The 14431-nt window shown below is 34.2% G+C and overlaps 1 protein-coding gene across 3 annotated transcripts in view; it reads left to right on the top strand.

The window, feature by feature from the left end:
- Positions 1 to 622: 622 nt before the first annotated feature.
- LOC106467920 (protein MTO1 homolog, mitochondrial-like) overlaps positions 623 to 14431 on the top strand; it is a 59854-nt gene continuing 46045 nt past the window's right edge. For 2 of the 3 annotated variants that reach the window (XM_013928304.2, XM_022396138.1), the window contains exons 1-5: positions 1044 to 1138; positions 4687 to 4936; positions 5744 to 5839; positions 9686 to 9741; positions 11501 to 11666. In XM_013928304.2, coding sequence (XP_013783758.1) covers positions 4708 to 4936; positions 5744 to 5839; positions 9686 to 9741; positions 11501 to 11666 — 547 coding nt within the window. In that variant the 5' untranslated portion in view covers positions 1044 to 1138; positions 4687 to 4707. Of the gene's footprint in view, positions 815 to 1043; positions 1139 to 4686; positions 4937 to 5743; positions 5840 to 9685; positions 9742 to 11500; positions 11667 to 14431 lie in introns of those variants that run through there. The other variant, XM_022396139.1, reaches the window with a different exon arrangement.

Below are 14431 nucleotides of genomic sequence, written 5' to 3'. Positions count from 1 at the left end.
TTACCGATAATAGGACATTTCTTGATGGAGCAGATGAACCCTCACGTGAAGCAGAAGCCAACGAGACGGAGACCAGTACGGAAGAAGATACGTCCCGTAAAATTAAGAGACTTTGTTGAATTTTAATTTTGTATTTGTAAATTCTGTGCATTTAATTAAGCTATTGTTAATTATCTGTTGGTTTAATATAAGTAGTTATTGTTCGGGATGAACAATACTAAGGAAGGGACAGTGTTACGACTGCGGAAGTCACGTGACTCTGGTAACACGTAATGAGTATCTAGAAGGTTCCTGAAGGCTCAAGACGCCCTCTATTTTGTATATATAAGACTGGCAAATAAAGCGGGGGAAATAATTGAATAGCAGACAGGGAGATCGAGACAGATAATCGATTCAAGCGTACTTAAAGTATGTAAATCGTTGTGAATTATAGCGTGTTAAAGTTAAAGTGACTGTGGAAATTAAGTGTATTGCAAAGTTATATTGAGAAAGAATAAACTAGTTTTATTTAAGAAAGGACTTGTATCGCTGAAGTTTTTCGGGAAGAATTTCTACGGAAAATTAACAAACGACCAGAGACGGAAAATTAACAAACGATCAGAGACGTAACAATACAATCGAGAAGGGGATAGGTTGAGGTGGTGAAAAGGAGGTGTAACGTCTGCAGGTGTCAGTCGGCATTGAGAGAGCCATGGTGAAAGCCCAGGACGATAGTAAAATCTTGGTGGCGAAAAACTACAGAACAATTGTGGCCCTGGAGAATTTGTTGGCTGGGTTAAGGTGAGAAAGAGAGTGAAACCTTGATCAACTCTGTGTAAGTGCATATTTTGTATATTTGTAATTTATTAATTTGTTGCAATTCAAAGGATTTAGTGTTTCGCATGTGTGTAATTATTTTATAAGACGGGGTGTTGTTAACGTGTTTTTTTGTGCGTTTTTTTGTTTTTGTTTGGGAGGGGTGTATGTTTTAGTGTATTTTCTTTTTTGAGTGTATATACGTATATATATATATATATATCTGTGTGTTTGTGTATATCTTAAGTTCAGAGTGCCCTCTGTTCTTCGCAAGCATGAATGTTTGAGGCAGAGACGGGTCTAGCAGTTTTGTTTTGGTAAATTGTGTATATGTACATTTTATGTAAGTATGTATTTGTTTTATTTTTGTGTAATAGTATGCCCACGCTATTTCATGTCTACGCGCTTGTGCGATAGCTCAGGGAGTTTAAGTTTTTCGCGTATGTATGCATGTGTTTTTTAAGTGTTTTACTCGATTTATTTTTACATACAACGTAGACCTTGCCTTCCCGCACATACATGAGTGTGTGTGAGCGAGGAGCTCAGTGACAGGTCTGTGGACTCCCATCGCAAAAATGCTGATTTCGATACTTGTGATGGATACAGTACAGATAGCCTACTGTGTAGCTTTGCGCTTAACAACAAATAAACAGTCGTCCTTCATCTATTAATATTTGTATTGACTAAAGGTGTTTTTTGCTTGTCCTACATATAAAATCATTGAGTGTCATATCGCTTCTAAAAACAGTTTCTGGTGTAATAAGCTTTTGTAATTGTATGTTACAATTACTTGTTTTTATTTTTGCTTAATTATATATATATGTATAGATCATTAAAAGTAAAATTTATAGAATGCTTATATTATTTCCTGTGTTTTGTACCTACAGGCTACATTTGTATTTAGATAGGTTTTCAATTTCCCTGATGGATTTTGTTCTTCATTAAAAATGCCTTACTGGTGTATATATTTATATATAGAATGCCTAAGGTTTGTTGGTAAAGGATCACTTAGTAGACCAGTGGTTTTCATATTTATGTAATGAAGACAAAAGATCATAAATTATAAAACATTATGTTTGTAACCTATTTAAATACAAATATCAAATTTAAAGGAAAGAAAATTTATTTTGTACTTTATAACCTACTTTCACTTTATCAATTTACATTTAAAATGACATTTACTAAAATTTATAACAGCACTCAGAAAAAAAGAAATTTAAATTAATTTATTTCATTCATAAAATAACATATCATATTATTTAGGGACAACAAGGGACCTGATGGCCCATCTAGGCTATCCCTTCCTCTAAACATAACTAAAACTTTTGAATAAATAAATAAAAATACCTCAAGACCAGCCCTTATTGTTCATATAGTTATCAAGCTTTCTCTTAAACTTGCTTAAATTTACTGCCTCCACAGTATCCGAAGGCAACCCGTTCCAAAGGTCAACCACCAAGTTAGAAAAATATAACTGTCTTAACTGAAGATGACGTATACAATGAAATTATAAATTCTTTAGACTTGTATTCAATATTTATGTAGATAATACCTAAAATCCTATTTGCCCTACCACTAACAATAGCACACTGCTTGGATGGCTTAAAAGACTGATCAACCACTACACCAAGATTCCTTTCTTTCATAAAACTTTTAAGGTTATTCCAATCCAAATTATACTTATAATTCAAATTATAATAACCCACATGCATTATCTTGCAGCTACTATAATTAAAATCCATCTGCCATTTAACTGCTCAACACACTAAATGGTCTAAATCATTTTGTAACACAGCAGCATCCATTTCACAGCTAGCAACAAACAAGACCTTAATATCATCAGTAAATTTAAGTAATTTATTGGCCATTCCTTCATTTGTGTCATTGATGTAAATAAAAAAAGAGCAAAAATCCTAAGACTGAGCCCTGAGGTACCCCCACTTGAGACATTAATTCAGTTTGACTGAACTCCATTTATAACAACTTTCTGCTTTCTTCCATCTAGCCACTCTTATATTCAATTTGCTAACTTATCCCCCACACCTATAGAAATATTTTTTTTACAATCCTTTTATGTGGCATCTTGTCAAATGCTTTCTGAAAATCCAGATACACCAAATCTACACACTTACCCTCATGTACATAAGCAGTAACCTTTTCAAAGAATGTCAAAAGATTTGTAAGGCAAGATTTTCTCTTAGTGAAATCACATTGTCTATCTAATAAAATTCTAAACTTTATTAAATAACTTTGCAATGTGTCTTTTATTAGACTTTCCAAAACATTTCCTGAAACTAAGTTAATACTAACAGTTCTATGATTACTGGGACAATTTTTATCACCTCCCTTGAAAAGAGGAGTTACATTAACTAACTTCCAATCCTCTGGTACCTGCCAACTATTCAAAGACTGACAAAAAATAGTAGTAAGCAGCTCACATATCCAATCCTTAACCTCCTTCAGAAGCCTTGGGGAAATATTATCTGGCCCAGGAGCCTTATTTTCCTTTAAACTTTGCAATTTTTTTAACAAGCTCATAATTGATGTGATCATCTTGTTTCCATCTATCAACTTTTCAAGATGAAGAATATTGCTTAAATCTTCATTAGTAAAAACTGAAGAAGAAGCAAATTTGATAACCCAGCCTTTTCATAACCATCAGATATGGGCCTTCCTTTATCATCCCTCAAGTGGCCTACCCCCCATCGTAACATTTTGTTTACCCTTAAAGAAATCCTTACTGTTATTTTTTCCATTTTCAACCAACTTTTTTATGCATTCTTTTTTGATGTCCTAATTTCCTGTTTGACCAACTTTCTTGATCTTCTATAATCTTCTAAATCTCCTGTTATACCAGTCAATTAAAATTTCTTAAATTTATAATGTTTTTATTTTATCCCTTATAACCTTTGTGAGCCAACCTGGTTTTTTTACTTGCAGCCACTATAAGGAATATGTTTATCTTGAATATTAAAAAACTTAAAATTTTCCACATTTGATCAGTCTTTCCAAATAACTCAGCTGCCAAATTCACAACAGGTAATTCTTGTTGGAATTCTTTCAAAATTTTCTTTTTGAAATTTGTAACCAAAATATCATTATTCGTTATCTCCATATGCAGCAAAACATCGAACCTAATAGAACAATGATCATTTACACCCAGATGTTCCCAAATTTCCACCCTCACAACAATTTCTGTATTAGAAGTTAAAAATAAATTTAAAATAACATTGTTTCTAGTAGGTTCCTTGACCAATTGGTGAAGAAAATCATCTTGAATAGTTTTCAAAAACTTTTTTCTCTCATGGTTTGACTAACATTTCCCAATCTATTTGCCTGAAATTAAAATCACCCATAATTATGTCTTCAATAACAGCTGAAATCTTAATCTCACTATAAAGTTTCTCATTAATTTCATCAGTATCATCTGGTGGTCTTTAAAAAATATATATATCAAAACTTCAATTTAAGAAGGAAAACAATTGGTGAGTCCATGGTTATTTACCAGCTAGAAGGCATCAAATCTTTTATGCCATACACAATTTTTGTTTCTTAATACTCTCACATCAGAGTACTGAAGTCACCTAAAGTTTACATGTGGTAGAACTACAACTTAAAAACAAAATATTAGGTGTTTCTGGGTTGTATGCCCACTATTTGTTATAAACTTTGTCGTATAAAGCATTTTATAATCCAAGTTCTAAAATACTACTTTATATATCTAAAACATAGTGTAGTGTAAACTTTAGTATTGAAACAAAAAATAGATTTGTATTGCAAAAGCTGATTTAAAAAACTGTTTTTCTTACAGTTATTGTTGTAAATCATGAATAAGAAAATTGATTATAGGTAGCATACAATGTATTTAAAATAGGTTTTATTTATATGAAGGTTTTCTAAACTTCAAAAACTATGTCCTCGCGGGCTTGGTATCTTCTTCGAAAAATAGTCGAAAAAGGTCATCTAAACACATCCCTCAAAAATATTCACTACAAACAAGTCATCAGTTTCACTTCAACTACAGACAATTGCTATGATGTCATTGTAGTAGGTGGAGGACATGCTGGAACAGAAGCAGCTACTGCTGCTGCAAGGATGGGATGTAAAACCATGTTACTGACCCACAAAGTAGATACTATTGGTAAGAAATACGAAGTAAAAGTTATTTTTGAAAGTTGTGAAAAAAAAGATACTGTTAATTATGAATAATTATGATGTGTTAATTTTAAAATAATGTGAAGGCCCACTTAAACAAAAAAATACACAAAATCATGAGGACAAAATATTAGTTATAAATGAATGTATCAAATATAAAGTATAAATAAATGTAGTAAATATAAATTAAAAGGAGATTCCTAGCTTTTAGGTAAAATAACTGGAAGAAAGATTAAAGCTACAATGGAAGTTCCTTTTGTTACTTCTTCTCTGCTTATTGTACTGTTGTTAATTAGCTTATTAGTTTTAAAGTATTTTTAGGTTTTTGTAAAACTCCATAGTGACAGGTATTAGAAGTATTACATTTTATTGTTTATTCACATTTTTATTACATTGGACATTTGATTAGTCCATGTTTGGTATTTTAATCTTGATAAAGGTTGTATGAAGAACTTTGATCTTAAATAACATGTCTAGGTAAAATATACACTATATAAAGTATTATGATGTTATTAAGTTATATGTGAACAACTAAAGATTTTCTTCTTTTTTATTTGTCTTCTTAGTACATGGTAGCTTAGATTAACTTTAACAGAGTCAATTATTTCAAAGTTTCAGACTTTAAATTGTACTGACAGATAGTAAGCCTCTCATTTGAAGCCTTTGTGTTTGAGAAATTCTAAACATTTTTTTCTTCTAAAAACATCAGATGTTAAATAATAATATAGATTATTGTGTTAAGGTTAACCAATGGGCAAAATTAAAAAAAAAAATGTTCATAATTCTGGTATAGGAGAGATGTCATGCAACCCAGCTTTTGGAGGAATTGGTAAAGGACACTTAATGAAGGAAGTAGATGCTTTGGATGGTATTTGTGGAAGAATTTGTGGTAAGTTTTGATTGTAATTTTATGAGTTAAAAAGAGAGAAATTATTACATAGAAGATTGTGAATGAGTTTTCCTGCAACATATATACAGTAAAATTCTAGTCTTGAAGTATCTCGATTTGTGAGGATTTAGGGTATATTAAACATTTTACCTCATTTAATATATGTATGTAAATACCGATAGGTACATTCAGAAGATTACTACTGTTGTACCCAAGTGTACTGATGCCAAGCAGAAAGTTTTAAGCAGCCTAAGTAAATGGAGGCCTCTTTGGGATAAGCTGCTTCTGGGTCCTTTTCTTCAGTTGGTCCATCAAATGTGTGATGTTTTGGGTATTTCCCCAGTTGCTTTTGAGCCTGCACCTTACTTGATGGCTGAAAAGTCTGGGAGCTAATACTTAGTTTTCTCTCCATCCACTGACATTGTGGTTCTTGAGGAAGGTTTACTGCTGAGTTACATGAAGGGACAACTATGCCTTGTCTACCACAATTGTCAGAACTATGTGATTTAGCTTACCATCACCAGGAGGAAGCATATTCTGACTCTCAATGAATACATCTGCTTCTGGAAAATTTGGGTTCTAGAGTGGAGTGTGTAGTTAACCTGAATAGATCACAACTATCTTAGGATTGATCTCATCCTATATATGGTCCTGAGTTATTTATTATTTTTGTTGTAAAACTTTCAGGATCACCAAGTCCATTGATGATGAGCTGGAACCATTGTTAGTATGCACATTGGTTCGATTGTTGACTTCTAAGTTCATCCCTGTTGTCATTGGCATCTCAACTTTCCTCGGCTCCCACAGGGGATCATAGTTCCACACCTATTTGAGGGTCCCAACCCCCAACATTAGCTCCTCAGTTCATTGGTACCCAGAATAGATTCTGTCCATATCCAAGGGTTCTGCTGCTCTGTCAGAATGCTACCAGTGGCATTGGTAATTATTGTATTCCTTTAGGGTCTGTGGGGCTCAGTCCCAAAAATTTCTGGACATATGGTAAACCTTAACCACGGATCCATGGGCACTACAGGTCCTTGAATCAGGTTTAGTCATTCAGTTCACATCTTCCCTACCATAATCCACCCAATCTGTAATGTTTCTGTCTCTTGCAGATCCTTGGATTTTGGAACTTCGTTCTAGGGCTATCAGAGTTTGATTGACCTGGGGTAGAGAGAGTAGTGCTAGTTCTTCTGGGGTTTTATTCCCATCAGTTTGTTGGGCCCAAGAAGACAGGAGACTGGTGACCTGTCATCCATCTTTCTCATTCATATCAATTTCTAGATTCTCCAAGGTTCACAAATGACTCATTCTTTACTCTGAGTTGGCACTTTTTACTAGGATTATGGATGTCCAAGTTCGATGTCATCGTCTCTCCTACCACTATCAGCATTTTTGTGCACAAGGGTCAGGTACTACAGTTCAGGGTTCTTACCTTCAGACTAGCATCGGCACCACACGTGTTCTGCCAAATCATATGAGCATTTTCTAATCACCTCCATTCTCTATCCCTGTGCATGCTCCATTCCATGGATGACTGGTTACTGTTGGCACCATCTTGTTATTTGTCACAATCTCACAACCGGATTCTACTTTCAGAAACAACCAATACAGGCTTCATTATCAAAGTTTCAAAGTAAATTTTGCTGGAGCGTTGTTCTTTAGGTTTGCAGAAAATAAGAAATGATTTCAGAAACTTGTATGTAGTTTCAAAGGGTATAAATATTCAACATGCTTCAATTTAGAGAGTGGTAATGTATTGTTGTGCCCTTTAGCTCGGGCAACTTTGTACGTGTCATTAAGTTGAATGGAGCTAAAGTTGAAAATTCATGATTGGAGTCAAAGCCCTTAAAGCAGTTAAAGGAATTTAGTTTTCTGGATATTTTCATGTCTAGGTATTTTGGTGCTTTTTTATAATGAAATTAAGATTTCTGGCCAGTGAATCCATTTCAACACTGATTTGTTCGCTATGATCTGGAGGTGTAGATATTAGTTTAAATACATCCATTACACAGAAATCAGTACTCCATTGATTTGAGTGCTTTGGAATACTTTTGAGGATTAATGACTTTAAATGACTTTTTTGTATTTATATAAGACTGTTCAAAACCAAAAACAATGGAATGATAATCAGTTAAGTAATAGTCTTGATACACTATAATTAAATTTAAAAAATCAATTTTTGAAAATGATCTTTATGGGAAGTGATCAGGGAACTTGAAGGTTTGGGCAGCTTCATCTCTAGCAATGAGGGAATTGAAGGCTGTGTTTTTTATAATCATCAGTGCTCTTCTTCCATGTCAAAAGACATATTATTGAATCTTGGATGAAGCAGTGGTGCTTTCTGTAGATATTTTATTGTGTTCATATGAGAAGAAAGAATTTAATATAACAGTTTACTTACATATGAATAAAGAGTTTTGATTAAGTACCTTTTAAATAAATTAGCTTTTTTAAAATGTTGATTTTTAATTCTTTATAGCAAAATGAACTAAAAATAAATTGTGACATATAGTTTTTCAGTTCCCACTCTTGTGAAATGAAACTGGTTATTATGGGGCCATAAACCTCAATGGCATTTGATGTCTATTCATCAGTAGTTAGTGCCACTTTAGTAGCTTTAGCCAAATTCACTTTCACTTAATATTTTACAATCTCATACATGTCAGGTGTCGGTCTTTTTGAGAAATATTGTCTGTTAGGAATTGTGTATCTATTGACTAGAGTTAGAATCATCTCATTTTCTTCTGCTTATGCCATTTAAGCCAGAGTTCAGCACCAGATCCCATATGTTATGTTGACATGAGAGGTATATGACTTTATTTGATTTTAACAACCCTTTATGCAGGCAATGGGTACTTTGTTTTTGACTGGAAGAAGCTTAACAGTATTGATTATTTAGTAGAAGTTACAAAATGATTGAAATTTTGTGGGTAGACCATTTTCATCAATTATCCTGGAACTGATGAGGCATCTGCCGTGTTAACAATGGGCATGAAGCTCGATCCTTATGTGCATTGTTCTTAGATGATTACAGACCATATGTGTTGTCAGATTAGATGTACCATCCCAATGTTTTATTTCTGTACTGTATGAAATGCTGATGGCTGCAGAATTATCAACAGAACCATCTTTTAACACCCCTTTTCAAATATAATGCTTTCAAACATCCCTTCTGGCCCTTTTTTTCTCAACAAACTTAAAGTTGTTTTTCTGACCTTTCTCTGTTTTGTTAGGGACACAACTTTTACATATCCTTAAGCCAGAATTAATATGGAATATTAAATAGAAATTTAACTTTTAAGTGAAACTAGCTGAAAAATAGACTATTTCAAACATTTTAAAATAAAATTTTGATTTCCTTTTCTGACAATCAAGTATTAATCTTTTGAAGGCATGTCATTGAGAGTATAAACAGTTTCATTCTCACAAGAAGTACATTTGTTTGCAAGAAGTACATTTGTATAGTTATAACAACAAACAAGATGTAAGAATTAAAGAAACTTTTGCCACAAAGAAATTTAAACTAAAGTTGAATTCTAATTCATCAGCAACTGAAATATTTCAAAAAAATGCTTGAAGTAAGTTAAAAATATATCAACGTATGCTGCTTTTTTTAGTATGCTAAGGCTGTTCTCTATCATGCTTTCACAGCCTAATATTCCATGGAATAAATAGTTTTTTTGAGCTAAAGTTATTTTAACCATTTTATTTTTGAAATCAAATGGAAAATTTATCCAGGTATGAACCAGTTTTTTGTTTTGTTTTTCTGCTGTTTGGAAATACTATTCATCTGTTAACTAAAGTACCTTGGTAAAATATCATTGTTTTTATTTCATACCATAGATCACTCAGGAATTCAGTATAAGGTCCTCAACAAAAGAAAAGGGCCAGCTGTATGGGTAAGCAAGACATTGTTTGTTTGCTGTTTTTTGTCAGTTTTCACTTCACTTGCAATTGATTAATACTCTGATGAATTATTTCTAGAAGGATTTCTTTGATAAAAGCAAATAAATATTTTAATTGGATTTACTATTTAGCAGCTTACTGTAAAGAAAACTTAGACCTAATAAGAACATCACAAAATATAATTTATTCACATATTACTAGTTTTTGAAACTTTACTGTCAAATATTGAGGTTAATCACATCATAATAGTGGTGTTTTCAAGTACTATGCTGCCATTATAACAATTTTGTGGGAAGAATTACAAGATCAGTTTTAGACACACATCTTGACAGACTTTCTACACACACTCCACTATATGTGAATGTTAACTTTCAAGCTTAAGCATACCAAAGGCACAAAAGTTCCTTGTAGTTACATTGGGTAGATTTGTGGTTGAATGGGATTGCAGTAATTCCATATTTTTCAGCAATCTTATTTTACAAACATGGCTGTTAATTATGAGAAGGTGTAACTGGAAGTTTGTGAAATTTTAACTTGTAATTCTTTGATTATTATTTTGTTTATGATATCAGGAGGTATGCCCAGCTTCATTGGGATGACTTTCTTTGGGATTGGAACATTCTTGTTTTAAACATAGATAACCTTTATTTTGAGGATAAGGGCATTACTGTGGATTGGGTTTTGGTGTTACTGTCATAAATGCTCTGTTGTATTAGAGTTCTCTCACTTCTACATAGAACATTAAAGGCTCTATTGTACAAAATGTCCTTTGGCTCTACATTTTTCTTAAGTTTCATTATATGAATCTTTTTTCAGCAAAGGCTGTGATATGATCCTTAAACCATGAATCTAAGCATGGTAGCATTGCACTGTATAATGGTTAGAAATTCACTATGAACTAAATATATAGGTGCTAAACTAAAAAAGACTTGCCCTAATTCTGATGAGTTGTGAGGTAGCTAAAATTAGTAGAAAATTTCATTTCACAAACCTAAACCAGTTCACATTGGAACAGTTGTTATTAAGTAATTTGTTAATTTAGATAGTGTTTCAACCAATATTAAGTCTGTTTTATTGCAGCTAGTCTGAAGAGCCCTATTGAGCTGAAGTTCTCAGATATAATGTGATTGACATATTATTCTACACTCTACTTTCACTTAGGACACGAATTGGCCCTCTGGTGGAGCTCTGGATTTTAGAGCTGATGAGTCAATTTCGATTCCATGCAATATCACAAGATATTCTCCATAATTTAAGCTGTGGATGCATTATAATAGTGGCTGTCCCTTAGCATGGGTGATAGGGTGTTGCTGACCGGCTGTTTTCCCTCTAGTCAGGAGTTCAAAATTAGGGACAGCAGCAGATAGTCACAGTAGCTTTGCCATAAATACAAGTACAAAAATACTTTGACTCAGAAGCTCTTGTTAATAATTACTTTATAATAGTAGTAGCTCTCAATAAATAATAATTGCTATAAAATAATAACTTGAAGTAACACCCTCAGAGTTTCTGAGCTAATAGTAAATACAGTTATATACATGTGTTATCAAATAATATTGGTAGTTTTGTTTTGAATAAATTATGTAGTGTAGAGCATCTTAAACTGGTATGGTATGTTTTTCTTGAGTAGAGAGTTTATGTTAATGATCATACTTATAAGTGATAAACATAGGCTAATGCTGTTGTTTTTGAGTAAAGAATGCATTGAAGATATTTTTTACACATACTGAAAAAACATTTTACATTTTATAGGGACCTAGAGCTCAAATTGATCGTGTCTTATACAAGCACCACATACAGTTGGATTTATTTAAAACTCCAAATCTGGAGATCAGAGCATGCTCTGTGGAAGATCTTATCACTTCAAAATTTCACCATGCATCATCCACTAAACTACAGTGCACTGGGGTGGCACTTGGTAAGTTCTTCTCATGATGGAGATACTTTACACTGGCGTATTATCAAAGTAGAAATGAGATTGGACTAAGGATTTAGCAATTATTTGTAATATAGATTTCAGCTTGAAATATGTAGTATATCTACACATCTATATATGTTCATTAGCCCTCATTGAAACATCTTGGCTTTATGTACACTTGGATGTATCATATGCTTATGGATTATTTATTGTTAAAAAATACAATAGTTCCAATAAGATATACATAGATCCCAGACATAACAATAATTTGCTGAGGTTACACTTCCACTTACCAAAAAAAGCTAATACAACTATAGTTTAAACTAAATTCTGATACAGTACCTTATCTCTTCTCACATAATGGCTTTACTCAATTTGTGCTGCCCTGTTTATGCACTATTTCTGCTTGCCAGTAACCATATGGCTCCCATCTAACTTCACGTGATTATATGAGGTATAGCTGCTTTTTAGCATGCAAATGAGCATGCGACAACCCTCCACCAATAGGAGTGTGACACACCCTTTTAGTGCAGCTGATTTCCTCTGTACTGGAGATCACATTCATCACTTTATGATTTGGCACTCATTTGTTGTGATGTGTCTTTTATTTTCATTATGAACTTTTCAAAGTTAGGCATTTTTTTTTAAGTGGAAGTATCTATAAAGACATTGCCTGTTGCAGAAGTATGTATTGTTGGATTTTTGTTTTCCAACATTTTCTGCACCTTAGATGTTGTGGCCATTAATTTCTACATTATTAGTTCATTAGCATCAGTAACTTCCACTTTTTCTGGTGTAAGACAACAAGCTGTTGTTCACATCACACCTACATTAGCATTGGGTTTGTCTTTGTCTGTTGGGAGATGTGACAGCGCAGCAGGTGGTGGAGTGGTTTCATGCAGCCTGTGCCTTCTTTCTTATCTGACATACTTCCACTTATGTTTCTTGTCAGTGACTGAATGAATTTTGCTGGGTTTTTCCTACTATCTACTTTGGCTTATCTTATACCCATGCTGTCTTGAATCTACTTAAGCCTTTTGATAATTTTGGGACTAGGTTTCTCGAGTATGTTTCACTCCTTCTCTTTGTAATTCGATCCCTGCTTCTTTTTTTTTTTTACTTTCTAACTAGATATACTAGTCCATCTTCAATTCCTTTTATCACAACTTTGGTCCTTCTTCCTTTGTTACCTCTTAGGACCAGGCCTAACTTTGTTTTATATTGCCTTTCTTTGACTCCTCAACTCTGGAGTCGTTTCTTCTGACTTGGGTGTCAAATCCTGTGTCTTTTGTTTGTCTTTTCTTAGGCTTAAGTTTCCCACCTTCATCTTACACTGTCTACCCTTTTTCATTATTTTTCCTCAATTCACCTTTTTGTGGTAATCCACCATTTCCCTCAAGAGTTTTCAGTGGATGCTCTTTCACTTATTTACTCATAAGTGGCATGTTTCTCTTCCTCAGACTTATCCCTTCTTATTTGGTTGATCCATTGCTAGAGTTTGTTGGGGAGTGATATCCTTGTTACTCAAGTCTTTTCACCTCCATTTTCTCTCATATGTCTTCATCTGCCTGTGTGATTTTACTGGAGTGTTTGTCTCTCTGGGGTCATATGTTGGGGCTGCATGCCAGTGTTATTCATTATCCTCACTGTTTTACTGGTCTCTCCTGAACTCCTTCTTTACCTCTGTCTATCTACTTTCCTCCTGCTTCCTCTTCTCTCCTTGTCACCATTCATATTCCTCTGTTCTCATCTGTCCTCTCCATCTATCCTATAAGCTTAGGATTGGTGGGTCCTGTTTGCTTAGGTTTATGGACATTTGACCTCCTTTTGTGGATTATTGTGGAGTTCTGTCAGAGAGCCTTACCTTTTCGCTTTTTTCCTCTCCTACTCCTTTTTCTCCTGTTCCCATTATTTTCCCTCCTCCAAGAGATCTTGTTTCTTGCCAACATCCATGGCAATGTTAGACCTAATGGCTCAAGACTATTGGACAGGTTTCTCATCCTTTTCCAAGATTTATTCACATCTTTTCATGGTTCCTGAGGTATCCATAGCTAGACATCCAAGCCATTTTATGTCTCAGTTAGTTTCTCAACTTCCCTCAATTTACCATTGGGACTTTTCTCACCATACAGTGGTCTCTTGCACCAGCTCTTGGGATGATTGAGGTAAGGTTCTTAGATACTTCTTTTCTCATGTCCCAACAAGCCTCCTACGCCCATTCTCTTTTCTTTCAGGAGGTGGCAAGTCTGGATTGGTTATCAACCTGGAGAAGTTTCTTCTCACACCCATTTCATTTATCACTCACTTGGGTGTTCTTCAGTTTACATCTTCATTCCTCTTTTTCGTTTTATAAGGGCCATAGGGTGATTAGTTTTCCATACCCCCTATCTTCTCCTTCTCTCACTGTGAGGGAGGATCTCTCTCTTTTGGGGACTTGGGCATCCATGGAATCCAGTCTCTCCTTGGGTCATGCTCATTTGTGAGATCTACAATGGACTTTGTGTGATCACTGGTTCCTCACTTGGGTTCCCTTGTCCTCCTAATTTTCCTTCCTCTGTTCTTACTAAAAGACTTCACCTGGTGACTTTATACATCCAATACCATAGAGGATGTTCCTCTTCCTTCCTCTTGTCTGGGTCTCCGTCTGTTTCCAGATGCCTCCTTGATGAAATGGGACATGTCTCAACTCTCCAGTGGCCCGGCATGGCCAGGTGGATAAGGCGCTCGACTCACAATCTGAGTGTCGCGGGTTCGAATCCGCATCC

The sequence above is a fragment of the Limulus polyphemus genome, unplaced genomic scaffold (genome assembly GCF_000517525.1).
Source record: "Limulus polyphemus unplaced genomic scaffold, Limulus_polyphemus-2.1.2 Scaffold2796, whole genome shotgun sequence".
NCBI lineage: Eukaryota > Metazoa > Arthropoda > Merostomata > Xiphosura > Limulidae > Limulus > Limulus polyphemus.
The sequence above is the reverse complement of the archived record's forward strand: the minus strand, read 5'-3'. Positions and strand labels throughout refer to the sequence as shown.